Genomic DNA, 15,000 nt, shown 5'->3' on the forward strand with positions numbered 1-15,000 from the left:
AATAGGTCGTCCCTTAGTTTTTTTTCTTACATTCTCATCACTTCGATATGTTTTTTTCGAAAAAAAAGAAAGACTTTGATTATTAGTCATTCGTACTAAATGAAAATTGTTATTAATACTTTTTGAAGACCCTTCTTTACCCCATAAAGATATGGAATATAAAAGGGTGTTTTTATTGGTACAGTAATTTTGAAAATGACTGTTAAAATGCCCTTCAAAAGTAAGTAAATAGATCCGAAACATATAAAATGCGGTTAATGCTGCTGTGGACCAAGCTATTATTGAGAAAATCGGAGAATACAACGAACTATCATTAAGAATTTCATCTTTTGACCAAAAACAAGCAAGAGGGGGAATACCACAAAGAGAAAGTGTACCAAATAAAAAAGAGATCTTGGTAATGGGTACATGTTTTGTTAAACCACCCATAATAACCATATTATGACTTTTATCCGGAGAATATCCAACAATAGTTTCCATGGAATGAATAACGGATCCTGACCCTAAAAATAATAGTGCTTTGGAATAAGCATGAGTAATCAAATGAAATAAAGCACTTCGATAAGACCCCATTCCTAGAGCTACCATCATATAACCCAATTGAGACATTGTCGAATAGGCCAAAGCTCTCTTAATATCTTTTTGAGCAAGAGCTAAACTAGCTCCTAAAAATACTGTTATTATGCCTATCAACGAGATAAAATTCATTATATAAGGTATAACTATGAAAAGAGGAAGAAGGCGAGCTACAAGAAAAATACCCGCTGCTACCATAGTAGCAGCATGTATGAGAGCTGAAATAGGAGTAGGTCCCTCCATAGCATCAGGTAACCATACATGAAGAGGAAATTGTGCGGATTTAGCAACTGCACCGGCAAATAATAGAGCAGCACACAACGTAACAAATGGAAAATTGACTTCATTATTATAAAAAAAGTTATTGAATATTTCGAATAAATCCCGAAATTCAAAACTACCTGTTATCCAATAAAAACCTAAAATTCCTAGTAATAAACCAAAATCCCCTACACGATTAGTTACAAACGCTTTTTGACAAGCATTTGCCGCAAGCGGTCGTGTAAACCAAAACCCTATTAATAGATAGGAACACATTCCAACCAATTCCCAAAAAATATAAATTTCTATCAAATTCGAACTAGTAACTAATCCCAACATAGAAATACTGAAAAAACCCATATAAGCAAAAAACCTCAAATATCCTTGATCGTAAGCCATATAATTATCACTATAAATAAGAACCATAATTACAACAGTAGTGATTAACATTGACATAATAGAAGTAAGTGGATCGATAAAGTATCCAAATTCTAAAGAAAAATCATTATCGAGAGTCCACGACCATACATATTGATAGATAGAACTGCTATTTATTAACTGAATAGACAGATTAGTTGAAAAAATAATGACTATACTTAACAACAAAATACTCGTAAAGGCCCACATACGACGAAGATCTTTTGTTGCTGTCGGAAAAAGAATAAGTCCCATTCCTATTAACATAGGAGCTGGAAGTGGAAGGAAAGGTATGATCCATGCAGATTGATAGGTCTGTTCCATAAAAAAAGTTTTAAAATTCGTGTATTCGTGTAATTAATATTTATTGTATTGTTTCCGATTCACCGGATCTTACCTCTTTTCAAAGGAATCAATAAAAAATTAAGATATATACTAACTTAAATAGAATTTTTTCATTTTTATTTTTTTTTACTTATTTTTTTTTTGGAGTTTATGTTAACTACTTCAAATAGTCAAATCAAGAAGTTACAATTGGTCAAATGAAAGAAAAAGATTTATAATTATTCTCTTTCGAATTGAAAAATTCAAGTAAAATTCGGCGTATTTTCCCTTGTTTGACAAGTTTATAGAAATAAAGTTTTTTTTTATAAACAGAAAGTTGGGTTCTCATCTTAAACCTTTCTTGAAGTATTTTCATTTTATGTCATGTTATGTAATTTTTGATTCTTTCATTTTATTAAGTTCAAGCAATTCCATTTCTATGGCACAACAGATTTTGGAAATATAGATTTGAATCGCGAAGAATATGAAAGAAAAACACCAAGCGATAAAACTATTTTTTTATGGACTGGAAAAACTCATTTGAAAAATAAAGAAAGAATATTCTTATTTTTTATTTTTTTTAGTAATATTTTATACAATTTTTCCATATCGTTCACCTATACCTATTCTTTTTTTTATAAAAAAAATATTTTTTTTTAAAAAGAAAATAAATCTATAATGAATTAGTAAAACGTATATTTATTTTGAACAATAGATGTCTTTCACATCCAGCTATACCAATGAGTAATCTCTTAATTTCAATGGCAGTTCCAAAAAAACGTACTTCTGTATCAAAAAAGCGTATTCGAAAAAATGTTTGGAAAATGAATGGGTATTGTGCATCGTTAAAAGCGTTTTCCTTAGGGAAATCTCTTTCTACCGGGAATTCAAAAAGTTTTTTTGTGCGACAAACAAATAAAATAAATAGTAAAACGTTGAAATAATCTGAATCGGGCTGACTCGAAAAATTGACTGATTTTATTTCAAAAATAAAATTCTTGATTTCCATTCCCTATCGGAGTTAATCAATATAAAATGGAATTCTCGCCGCTTTGAGAATCTAGAATATATAAAAAACTCTTTTACCAAATTCGAAAAAAAAGAATACTTTCTTTTTATTAAAAATTAACAAAAAAACACAAGATACTCGATTTTTTTAGTATATCTTTTCATTTTCAAGGTGGGGAGTATTATCTTCCCCATCAACCTATTTCTTCCAATAATATAAGTTTTTATTTTTTCTATATATTAACTTTCTCTATATCTATAGAAGAGCGAATATCTTTCGTTACTAAAATAAAGGAAACTCAAATTCTAAACCCTTTTGTGTAACTTTCTTACTTTTTTATTTCCTCGAAATTCCTATATAAACCGCCCTAATATCTCTTGTGATGAATCCATTCAAAAATACTTATTGAAATTATTCTGGATAAATAATGTGTCAATTGTGAATGATTCAAAATGGATTTGTTTTTATCAATATTCATTGATAAACTGCATTTTTTGTTTTCGATTTTTGAGAGCAACTAAATTTTGAAATAGTTCATTAAAACAAAAATCTCCCTTAATTGAATTGATAGTAGGATTTTTGAATTTTGCAAGAATTCAAGTTGACGAGAGTATAAAATAAGATGCACGAAATCAAAATGAAGACTCTAAACTAAAATAATGAACCTTCAAATACCTATGTTGAAGAAATTTTTATTCATCAATTTTAATCTTTACTAAAAAATATTGCAACCAATCGAATGTTTAAATCTAGACGATTGCTTAGTCATAGACTATTATGAGTTCAAGATAAGCCGCTATGGTGAAATTGGTAGACACGCTGCTCTTAGGAAGCAGTGCTAGAGCATCTCGGTTCGAGTCCGAGTGGCGGCATGTCATCTCCTAAAAAAAGTAAATAGACCCTATAATGAATCCAACCCTCCATATGGATTTTCTAATTAAAGGACTCCTATAATCTTATGATATTTTCAACCTTAGAGCATATATTAACTCATATTTCTTTTTCGCTCGTTTCAATTGTACTTATAATTCATTTGATAACTTTTTTAGTCGATGAAATCGTAAAATTATATGATTCATCTGAAAAGGGCATGATAATGAATTTGTTATCTATAACAGGATTATTAGTTACTCGTTGGATTTATTCGGAACATTTTCCACTAAGTGATTTATATGAATCATTAATTTTCCTTTCCTGGAGTTTTTCCCTTATTCATATAGTTCCGTATTTCAAAAAAAATAAAAATATTATAAGCACAATAATTGGCCCAAGTGCCATTTTTACCCAAGGCTTTGCTACTTCAGGTCTTTTAACTGAAATACACAAATCCACAGTATTAGTACCAGCTCTTCAATCTGAGTGGTTAATAATGCACGTAAGTACGATGATATTAGGCTACGCTGCCCTTTTATGTGGATCATTATTATCAGTATCACTTATAGTCATTACAGTTAGAAAAAATAAAAAGTTTTTTTCTACGAGTAATCGTTTTTTAAATTTCAATGGCTCCTTTTTCTTTGGTGAAATCGAATACATGAACGAACGAAGTACTATTTTCGAAAATACTTCTCTTTTTAATTATTACAGGTCCCAATTGATTCAACAATTGGATTATTGGAGTTATCGGGTTATTAGTCTAGGATTTATCTTTTTAACCATAGGAATTCTTTCTGGAGCAGTATGGGCTAACGAAGCATGGGGATCTTATTGGAGTTGGGATCCAAAAGAAACTTGGGCTTTTATTACTTGGATCGTATTCGCGATTTATTTACATACTCGAACAAATATAAAATTGCAGGGTACCAATTCAGCAATTGTGGCGTCTATTGGATTTCTTATAATTTGGATATGCTATTTTGGGATAAATCTATTAGGAATAGGACTACATAGTTATGGTTTATTTACATTAACATATAATTGAATTAAACACAATTAATTTTAAGGGGTTATGATGAATAGGAATAGAAAAGTGGACAACACATATCAGATAAAAAAACTTTGTGTGAACAGGTGAGAACCCTGTGAATTTAATAGTGTAGTGATTCACAAGGTTCTCACCTGTTCACATTTATTTTTTTTACTTAACCTAAAAGAAGAAAAAAAAATAATGTTTTTTTCTTCTTTTATTCATCAAAACTATTCATAAAAAGAATTAGATAGAATAACTTCAACCTTTTCAACTGATAGTGAAAGAACAAAATCAGGATACATACCAATACCTAGTACGGGTAAAAAAATAGAGATCAAAATAAATAACTCTCGCGGTCCAGAATCAAAAAAATAATTGGTTGGTACATTAAATATCTTGTATCCATAGAACATCTGGCGTAACATAGATAATAAATAAATAGGAGTTAATATGATTCCAATTGCCATTACAAAAGTAATTAGTAGTTTTGTCATTAAAAAATATTTTGGACTAGTAAGTAGTCCAAAAAATACTATTAATTCGGCAATAAAACCACTCATACCTGGTAATGCAAGGGAGGCCATCGAAAAGCTACTGAACATCGTGAATATTTTTGGCATTGGGATAGCTATTCCACCCATTTCGTCAAGATACACAAGACGTATTCTATCATAAGTAGTTCCGGCCAAGAAAAAGAGTGCAGCACCAATAAATCCATGAGAGATTATTTGTAAAAGGGCTCCGTTGAGCCCCATATCAGTGATAGAACCAATTCCTATAATTATGAAACCCATATGTGATACAGAGGAATAAGCTATTCTTTTTTTTAAATTCCGTTGACCCAGAGATGTTGAAGCTGCATAGATTATTTGCATTGCACCTACTATCATCAACCAAGGAGAAAATATAGAATGAGCATGAGGAAATAATTCCATATTGATTCGAACTAATCCATACGCTCCCATTTTTAATAAGATTCCGGCTAGAAGCATACAAGTACTATAATGTGCTTCTCCATGGGTATCTGGTAACCATGTATGTAGGGGTATGATTGGCAATTTGACAGCAAAAGCAATAAAAAATCCAATATATAATAGTATTTCCAAGCCCACAGGATAGGGCTGATTAGCTAATATTTCAAAATTAAGTGTTGGTTCATTAGAACCATATAAACCGATACCCAGAACTCCCATTAAAAGAAAAACGGAACCACCCGCTGTATACAAAATAAATTTTGTAGCTGAGTACAGACGTTTTTTTCCTCCCCACATGGATACAAGTAGATAAACGGGAATTAATTCTAACTCCCACATCAGGAAAAAAAGTAAAAGGTCCCGAGAAGAAAATAATCCTATTTGCCCACTGTACATTGCTAACATCAGAAAATGAAATAATCGATAATCTCGAGTAATAGGCCGAGCCGCTAAAGTAGCTAAAGTCGTAATGAATCCCGTCAGTAAAATAGGTCCTATAGAAAGTCCATCTATTCCTAATCTCCAATGAAAATCAAAAAAAGCGATCCATTGGAAATCCTCCACTAGTTGGATTAATGGATCATCCAATTGAAAATGATAACAGAATGCATAAGTCGTTAGAAGAAGTTCTAAAATACATATGCATGTAGTATACCAACGGATTAGTCGATTTCCTATATGTGGAAGAAAGAAAATTAATGAACCTGCAGATATTGGCAAAACTACAATTATTGTTAATAAAGGAAAATGATTCGTGGTAAAGACAAGATACATTTGGGCCAGAAAAATCCGTGCTCAAAATCAAATAAAAATATTTTGAGCACGGATTTTGTCGGTAAAAAAAAGATGAATTCAAGGAGAGTTTTATGGAACGTATCAATAAGCTAGACCCATACTACGAGTTGTTTCTTGCAATAAATAAACTCGAACACTCAAGAAATCGGTCGGACAGGCAGATTCACATCGCTTACAACCAACACAGTCTTCGGTCCTTGGAGCAGAAGCGATTTGTTTAGCTTTACATCCGTCCCAGGGTATCATTTCTAATACATCAGTGGGGCACGCTCGAACACATTGAGTACATCCTATACATGTATCATAAATCTTTACTGAATGTGACATTGTATCTATACAGTTTTGAACATCATAAGATTTCGATCTAGTAAACTAACTGAGAAGTGGATCCTATATTTAGATACCGGACGAATCAATGAGTGATCAGAATCAATCTACTTCCGAATTGATTTAGGAGCTAGGGCCAAAATACTTTGATTTCTTCTTTTTTTGCAACCATGATCATACTTGACCTATCAAACCTGCTAATTTGAATTAATTTATGACTATTCGAATTTTGATTTATATGATTAATACTATTTATTCAACAAATTTGATTGGTTAATACGAGTTGATTTTCTGTTACGATAAATTGATGAAATAATAGCAGGTCCAATAGCTGCTTCAGCGGCTGCAATAGCTATAAGAAAAATTGAGAAAATGTCTCCTCTTAATTGACGATTATCAAAAATATCAGAAAATGTTACAAAATTTATATTAACTGAATTTAATATAAGTTCAAGACACATAAGGGCTCTAACAATATTCCGACTTGTGATCAATCCATAAATACCAATAGAAAATAAATAGGCACTCAAAACAAGTACATGTTCCAGCATCATTAACCAACTCCTTATCAATCTTGATTCCTTTCAATCTGAACAATAATTCAATCGATTCGATTCTAACAAGTAGTAAACAAGGGAATATATTAGTAATAGATCGATAGAAAAGGGGATTTCTATTTTAGACCGGAACTAAAGGGATTATAACATTCCTTTTTCGTTGATTCTATTTGAATTCTTCGTTTTAAAGATTTATTATTGACGAGCTATAACAATTGCACCTATTAAAGCAACTAAAAGAATTATTGAAATGAGTTCAAATGGAAGAAAAAAATCTGTTGATAAATGAATTCCAATTTGTTGACTATTACTTATCAAATCTTGCTCTAGAATCTGGTTTGATTTTGTAGTCCAAATGATCCCATACCACGACGTATCTGGAATAGTAGTAATTAGTGAAATAAAAAGACTTGTACAAACCATTGAAGTAACTCCATCCCCAACGGTCCAAAGAGAAAAATCTTTGTAATATTCTGACCCATTCATGAACATCACAGCAAAAATGATTAAAACATTTATAGCTCCTACATAAATAAGAAGCTGCGCAGCAGCTACAAAATACGAATTCGATAGAATATAGAATAAGGATATACAAAAAAGAACCAATCCCAACGAAAAGGCCGAATAAATTGGATTCGGAAGTAATACTACTCCCAGACTTCCTAATATAAGACCCGATCCCAAAACGACTAAAATAAAATCATGTATTGGTGTAGGTAAATCCATTTTATTTTATAGAAAAAAAAGAAATCGAAATATTTCATGACTTTATTGACCTGACCAGGAAAGAGGAGGTTATCAGGATACTTCTTAATCTTAATTGACTGAAATTTGAATGGAGGTGGTGTGGGTTGATGTAGATAGAGTTATGGGGCTACTATATTATCGAAACCAGAATTTAAAACTATTGAAATCATATTCGAATATAAATTGACTTTCAATTCAAATTAAACCACAATTATCGCTAAGTAATCGCTCATTTGTATTGACCAAGCAAAAACCTCATTCCCTAATTCAAGAAAAAATCACTTTTGAATCTAAAGGAATGTTTTTTGAATAACGATTTTATACATTTTTGATTTGAGGTGAATTCGAAGAAATTGTTCGAATTGTATAATCGTCAATTATTGACACCGGTAACCGACCTAAAGCAATTTGATTATAATTCAATTCATGACGATCGTAAGTGGAAAGCTCATATTCTTCAGTCATTGATAAACAATTTGTTGGACAATACTCAACGCAATTACCACAAAATATACAGATTCCAAAATCAATACTGTAATTAAGTAATCGTTTCTTTCGAATATCAGATTCCAATTTCCAATCAACAACAGGTAAATCTATAGGACATACGCGAACACATACTTCACAAGCAATGCATTTATCAAATTCAAAGTGGATTCGGCCTCGGAAACGTTCTGATGTGATCAATTTTTCGTAGGGGTATTGAATAGTTAGAGGTAAACGATTCGCATGGGACAAGGTAATCATGAAACCTTGACCAATGTACCTGGCAGCTCGTAGTGTTTGTTGACTAGAATTTAAGAACTCAATTAACATAGGGAACATATCGAATATCTATAACTAAATTGATAGTTGTTTCTTTCTCTTGTTTCAGATAAGTTGTGAATAGGGAATTCTTTTACAGTGAAAGAAGTTGGGACGAAGTTGCTAATAATAAATTACCTAGCGAAATAGGTAAAAGAAATTTCCATCCAAGATTTAAAAGTTGGTCTATTCTCAGTCTCGGTAAAGTCCATCTTGTTGCAATAGAAATGAACAAGAACAAATAAGTTTTAGCTAATGTAATAAAGATATCGATTATTGTTCCAAAAACCTTACTTTTTTTTTTAATGTCAAAAAGCTCAGGAACGAATATGTATGGAATAGAAAGATTCCAACCCCCAAAGTAAAGAACTGTTACAAATAATGAAGAAACAAGTAGATTTAGATATGAAGCAACGTAAAATAAACCAAATTTGATACCTGAATATTCGGTTTGATAACCTGCTACTAATTCTTCTTCTGCTTCTGGTAAATCAAAGGGTAATCTCTCACACTCGGCTAGAGAAGAAATTATAAAAACTATAAACCCTATAGGTTGTCGCCACAAATTCCACCCCCAAAAACCATATTTTGACTGCGCTTCAACTATATCAACTGTACTTGAACTATTAGATAATCATAGTCGACGCTAACATCACTGCTCATGTCGCTATTACAGAATCGTACATGAGATTTTCACCTCATACGGCTCCTCATAGGTCACAAATAAGGACCTTTCTACATTATTTTTTTGTGGTTATAAGATCGATCGAGAGTCAAACGCTTATTCTAAGGTTTCGAATTAGACCAATGAAATTCTGTCTGCTAGATTTCGAATAAATAAAGTGCTTCTGAATTGATCTCATCTTTTAATAATTTTCATTTTTCTTTGTTGATTAAAAACTTTATCCTTGAATAAAAAAAGGCTTTTTAGACGAATATCACATAGATATCTCAACCTATCATTTTCGATTACGAAAAAGAATTAGCGATTGCATTTCATAATAAGAATTCTATCTTTCTAAATAAAGATAGGTATGAATAAAAAAAAAAGATCTCTTTTTGCAATTATAGTCTTTCTATTTTATTTCGTTCCTATTCTCCTTTCTCAAAAAAAAGGGGACGTTATCCAAAGTAAAAGATTTCTTCGTTCTTGATAGTTATTTACTTAATCGGTGGATAGGAACATACTCTAGATCGAAATTGTGGGGGGTACTTCTTAATAATTTCTACCAACTTAAAGCCCGAACTCAAATTCCTTTTCTATAAAGAAATATCCTATTGGATAATTTCCAGAATCTCTATTATTAATCCTTTGTGTATCTTGGTCTTCCTAACCATTCACTCATTTTGTTTGAATCTCCCATTGGGGCAATCGCTATGTTAATAGATGGTAAAAACCCCATAAGTTGATCTTTTGAACCCGCTTCAAGTCATGATGACTAATCAAATAATCTTGGGGTAAACAGTCTCGACTGCTTATGTCTTTACTTTCACTTAATTCTTGTACATAGGAAATGAGATTGAATTCCTTTAACAGCAATTCTTTAAGCCGTTTTATTTCACTCATATAACTATCTGGTTTATTTTATCAACCCCAATGATGAATAAAAAAATATAAAATAGATATTCAGTTCATTTAACTTTCTTGCTAGAAATTAAAAGAAATAGGGGAATTTTTATGTCTCACTGAATCACACGTAGAGATATTGATAATACACATAGAGTTAATGGTATTTCATAACTAATTGATTGAGCAGCAGCCCTTAATCCACCTAAAAAGGAATATTTATTATTTGATCCATATCCCGACATAAGAAGTCCAACGGGAGCAAGGCTTGAAACGGCGATCCATAAAAAAACACCAATACTAAGATCAGCTAGAATAAGTCGATAGCTAAAAGGAATTACTGAATAACTTAGTAAAATGGATATGACCGCTATGGATGGCCCGATACTGAATAAACGAGTATCGCCTCTAGATGGAAGAAGATTCTCTTTGAAAAGTAGTTTTGTACCATCTGCTAGAGCTTGAAGAATTCCTAAAGGCCCAGCGTATTCAGGTCCAATACGTTGTTGTATTCCTGCAGATATTTCTCTTTCTAACCAAACAATTACTAGTACACCTAGTGTGATTCCTAATACAAGAGTCAAAATAGGGACAAGCATCCATATGATCCTATAGACCTCTTTTAAGGATTCCAATCTGGAAAAAGAATTGATAGTTTGTATTTCAGTTGTATCAATTATCATTTCAACGATCAACTTCTCCCATAATGATATCTATGCTACCTAGTATCGTCATAATATCAGCCAATTTCATTCTTTTAACTAACTGAGGAAGAATTTGCAAGTTGATAAAACCCGGTGGTCGAATTTTCCATCTCCAAGGAAAAACACTCCGATCTCCTATCATAAAAATTCCCAATTCGCCTTTTGGTGCTTCAACTCTTACATAAAGTTCTTGTTTCGACAATTCAAAAGTTGGAGAAGGTTTTTTACTAATAAATCGATATTGAAAATCATTCCATTCAGGGTTTTTTATTCTATCAAAGCGTCGGATTTCTAAATTCTCATAGGGTCCCCCTGGAATTCCTTCCAGGGCCTGTTGAATAATTTTTATGGATTCTGTCATTTCACTGATTCGTACTAAATACCGCGCTAATGAATCCCCTTCTTTTTGCCATTGAACCTCCCAATCAAATTCATCGTAACACTCATAACGATCAACTTTACGAAGATCCCATTGTATTCCGGAAGCTCGTAGCATTGATCCTGATAAACCCCAATTTAGCGCTTCTTCTGCGCCAATAATGCCTACGCCTTCAACTCGTTCTAAAAAAATAGGATTCCGTGTAATAAGCTTTTGATATTCAGAAACCCCGGTTAAAAAATAATTGCAAAAATCCAAACATTTATCTATCCAGCCATGAGGTAGATCAGCAGCTACTCCTCCGATACGAAAATAATTATGCATCATGCGCATACCGGTGGAAGCTTCGAATAGGTCATATATCAATTCTCGTTCTCGAAAAATATAGAAGAAAGGAGTCTGTGCCCCAATATCTGCCATAAAAGGGCCAAGCCATAACAAATGGGAAGCGATACGACTCAATTCCAACATAATAGCTCTGATATAGCTAGCCCTTTGAGGTACTTGAATATTACCTAGCTGTTCCGGTCCATTTACAGTTATTGCTTCTGTGAACATAGTAGCTAAATAATCCCAACGCGTTACATAAGGCAAATATTGTATAATTGTTCGATTTTCCGCAATTTTCTCCATCCCTCTATGTAAATAACCCAATATTGGTTCACAGTCAATAACATCTTCACCGTCGAGAGTAACTATCAGTCGAAGAACACCATGCATTGATGGGTGGTGAGGGCCCATATTGACTATCATGAGGTCTTTTCTTGTAGTTGATGCAATCATAAGTTTTTTTTCTCGAGTTGTTCTTCCGTGCGTTTCTGAAAGTAAAAGGAAGTTCATCAAAATGGAAATGAATAAGTTTAAATGGTATCACACTTCAAATTAACGATTTTTTATTTCTCGAATACCCAACTCACCGATTAATTCTTTATAACGCCCTATATTCTTTTTTGACAAATAAGCCAGCAGCCGTTGCCGTTTTCCCAAAATTTTTCGCAAACCTCTCTGAGATGAAGAGTCCTTTTTGTGCAATTCCAAATGTGAAGTAAGTCTCCTTATTTTAGTGGTGAAACTGAATACTTGAAATTCAACAGACCCTCTGTTTTCTTCGTTTTCTTTTTGAGAAATAATTGAAATGAATGAATTTTTGACCATAAAAAATGCCTTTGCTCCCTTTTTTTACAGATATGGATTTTACTGATCAGTAATAATAATGCCATTCATTTTAATGTGGTATATACAATTTATGAACTCCTAAATTTTCTGAAGTAAAATCAATCCAACCAATTTAAAATTGGATTTAGATAGAGGATAGAAAAGGATTGGTACTTTTTCGCATCGAAGAATTTAGACCGAAAATGAAGCAGGTTCTGTTGATTTCTTTTGCGATCTAATTGAGACAAATTTCGTATTAGCTATTCGAATGAAAAGTAAGACATGTGATGTGTGTATTTGGTTGCTTTCATATACTCTATAAGCATATAGTAAGTATATAAGTATATAGTAAGCATATATATAGTTAAAAAGTGTATTATTCACGAATTAAAAATTCGTGGATACATCTCTATCCTTAATATACAAAAATGACTGCCATTATTGGTATCAAACCAAGAACGATTCATACAAGCTAAATCTTCTAATCGATAATTAGGCCAAAGAAAAAGCTTTAATTTAATTAATTTATTTTTCTTTCTATCTAGATGTTTATTATCAGACGAAACTTGGTTGCTGTTTTTTACATTCTTCTCGTTCCAAAATACTGAATTTCTATCTACACCATTCCTACTCTTTGAATTGAAAGAAATCAGAATTCTCAATTTTCTACGACATCTAAACGATAAAATATTTTCAGGAACAGGCAAATCTAAATGAGCTTTGTGCCTAGTTTCAGTTATTCTTTGATGTGGTGAACTAGCTTCATAAAAATTATTCTTAGAAAAATATCTTTGTTCTTGGTATTTTTGATTAGTTTGGTGCTTACTCTTTTGAAATAAGGAAATACCTATGATTTGATACATAATCAATTGTCCATCGTCGTTTCCAGGCAAATGAATGGGGTCTATAATCAATACTCCTTTTTTCATCAATTCTGTAGGAGTTAAACTCTTTTGAATCAACATTATATCCAAACTCATTTCTCTCTTTTGAATTGAGGATATAATAATTTTTCTTGGATCTATTAGTCTAAGGAGGAGACAATATACCTTGATATTATTGATCATTTTTTGATTCAAAGTATCGTCCCATCTCAATTGAAAAAGCAAATAACGTTTCAGGAATAAATCTAGTTCTACTTCTGTGTTACTTTTGTATTGTTTTTGCTTTTTCCCTTTTTTCATGTCTAATCTTTCATAATTTTCTTCAATGTCTTTTTCTTGTGAAAGAATAGAGCGAAGGTATCTTCGGCTTGTGGATTCTTTTTGTTCTTGATTTCGATGATTTTTAGTCGATGGTATCAAAAAACTTCTTTTTTGCTTTTCATTGATCTTTTTATTTTCACTACTTTTTTTATTTCTATTCAAATTTAAAAGAAGTAATTTACTTGGTATAAACCAAGGTTTCGTTTTATATGCATTATAAAGTAACACAAATTCTGGGAAGAACCAAAGTTCAAGATTCGATATGGGATGCTTTAACATTTTTTCATTCATTCCCATCCAATCAAAAAATACTTTGTGGGAGTTTGTTGGATTGATTTCTGGAATAATAAGATAAAAAAGATCTTTTTTATTAATTATTTGAGAATTATTAGTACCAATCGGAGTATCTTGATTTATATTAATATCGATCGCGATCCAGGTTTCAACATCTACCCTTTGTATAAGAGAAAAATTGAGAATTTTCCAATCAAAATATTTTCTATCCGCAGTTTTTTCCATAGGTAGAATATCTACCTTTCCTAGAAAATTATTGATATAAATACTCTTCAGCATATCAAAAAGGGTGTCTTTAGGTGTGTTATAAGAAATCTCTTGGTTCTTATTTCCTTGAAACGGAAATCTAGAAAAAAAGCATTCTGTTTTATTTTCATAATCATAATTTAAAAATTTATATGATAAAAGATCATATATATGGTATTTTTTATGGTATTTTTGAAAATTATCTTTTTTATTCGATTTATTCACTAATGAATAGACTTCAATTTTTTGTTGTTTTTTGGAATCAATTAATTCGTTTTTTTCATATGAATGCCGTTTGCTTAAATTTTCCTTTTTCGTCATACGACAGTGGCGAACTCTATTTCGCCACTTTTCTGATATTAATCTAGACCATCTCATCTGAGATAAATCGTAGTGATTACAGCCTTTCAACCATCCTTTCCATTGATTCATTTTATAACTCGAAACTCCTAATTTCGAATGAAACATCTCTTCTATTTCACAAGAATCCTTTATTTCAGGCTTAAGAAAAAAACGGATTCCTTGATATTGAAGAATAGATCTTAATTTAGCCGAGTTACTAACTTGGATTTTTGATAATTTGTAAAATACATATGCTTGTGACATGTAGGATAAGTCATAAAAATAATGTGAATTTTTTTTACTAATACTATCAAGGGGCTTTTTTATAGTTGATAGAAACGGAATTGGATTTTTATTTTTTTCATTAATATTTTCTTGCTTTCTTTCATTATTGTAAATGAATTTCTC

General features: G+C 31.6%; 12 protein-coding genes and 1 non-coding gene across 13 annotated transcripts in view, besides 1 other annotated feature; 3 read left to right on the top strand and 10 right to left on the bottom strand. All coding sequences in view use genetic code 11, as the record gives it.

Annotated features, from left to right (window-relative positions):
- The window catches only part of ndhF (NADH-plastoquinone oxidoreductase subunit 5), a 2,286-nt gene extending 708 nt beyond the window's left edge, over positions 1-1,578 (bottom strand). The window contains exon 1 of the mRNA in view: positions 1-1,578. This exon is cut by the window's left edge and continues 708 nt beyond it. Within this exon, the coding sequence (YP_009437517.1) occupies positions 1-1,578 (1,578 nt within the window).
- Positions 1-15,000: part of a sequence feature (small single copy region (SSC)) that runs on past both edges of the window.
- Positions 2,340-2,522, top strand: rpl32 (ribosomal protein L32). The gene has a single exon. It carries the CDS (start codon positions 2,340-2,342, stop codon positions 2,520-2,522), a length of 183 nt encoding a protein of 60 aa, YP_009437518.1.
- Positions 3,380-3,459, top strand: trnL-UAG. Its single transcript has one exon. It is a non-coding gene; the product is annotated as a tRNA-Leu (tRNA).
- On the top strand, positions 3,546-4,508 carry ccsA (cytochrome c heme attachment protein). Its single transcript has one exon. It carries the CDS (start codon positions 3,546-3,548, stop codon positions 4,506-4,508), a length of 963 nt encoding a protein of 320 aa, YP_009437519.1.
- ndhD (NADH-plastoquinone oxidoreductase subunit 4) lies at positions 4,724-5,875 on the bottom strand. The gene has a single exon. The coding sequence runs from the start codon at positions 5,873-5,875 to the stop codon at positions 4,724-4,726; it is 1,152 nt and encodes a 383-aa protein (YP_009437520.1).
- psaC (photosystem I subunit VII) lies at positions 6,347-6,592 on the bottom strand. Its single transcript has one exon. It carries the CDS (start codon positions 6,590-6,592, stop codon positions 6,347-6,349), a length of 246 nt encoding a protein of 81 aa, YP_009437521.1.
- On the bottom strand, positions 6,841-7,146 carry ndhE (NADH-plastoquinone oxidoreductase subunit 4L). Its single transcript has one exon. The coding sequence runs from the start codon at positions 7,144-7,146 to the stop codon at positions 6,841-6,843; it is 306 nt and encodes a 101-aa protein (YP_009437522.1).
- ndhG (NADH-plastoquinone oxidoreductase subunit 6) lies at positions 7,345-7,875 on the bottom strand. The gene has a single exon. The coding sequence runs from the start codon at positions 7,873-7,875 to the stop codon at positions 7,345-7,347; it is 531 nt and encodes a 176-aa protein (YP_009437523.1).
- Positions 8,215-8,721, bottom strand: ndhI (NADH-plastoquinone oxidoreductase subunit I). The gene has a single exon. The coding sequence runs from the start codon at positions 8,719-8,721 to the stop codon at positions 8,215-8,217; it is 507 nt and encodes a 168-aa protein (YP_009437524.1).
- On the bottom strand, positions 8,795-10,950 carry ndhA (NADH-plastoquinone oxidoreductase subunit 1). Its single transcript has 2 exons — positions 10,396-10,950; positions 8,795-9,334 (listed from the first exon to the last, which is right to left on the bottom strand). Exons 1-2 carry the CDS (start codon positions 10,948-10,950, stop codon positions 8,795-8,797), a joined length of 1,095 nt encoding a protein of 364 aa, YP_009437525.1.
- On the bottom strand, positions 10,952-12,133 carry ndhH (NADH-plastoquinone oxidoreductase subunit 7). Its single transcript has one exon. It carries the CDS (start codon positions 12,131-12,133, stop codon positions 10,952-10,954), a length of 1,182 nt encoding a protein of 393 aa, YP_009437526.1.
- Positions 12,233-12,505, bottom strand: rps15 (ribosomal protein S15). Its single transcript has one exon. It carries the CDS (start codon positions 12,503-12,505, stop codon positions 12,233-12,235), a length of 273 nt encoding a protein of 90 aa, YP_009437527.1.
- ycf1 (hypothetical chloroplast RF19) overlaps positions 12,886-15,000 on the bottom strand; it is a 5,415-nt gene continuing 3,300 nt past the window's right edge. Inside the window, exon 1 of the mRNA in view lies at positions 12,886-15,000. This exon is cut by the window's right edge and continues 3,300 nt beyond it. Coding sequence (YP_009437528.1) covers positions 12,886-15,000 — 2,115 coding nt within the window.

Source organism: Chirita eburnea, chloroplast (assembly GCF_022965805.1).
Source record: "Chirita eburnea voucher CEBURN20170516 chloroplast, complete genome".
Classification (NCBI taxonomy): domain Eukaryota; kingdom Viridiplantae; phylum Streptophyta; class Magnoliopsida; order Lamiales; family Gesneriaceae; genus Primulina; species Primulina eburnea.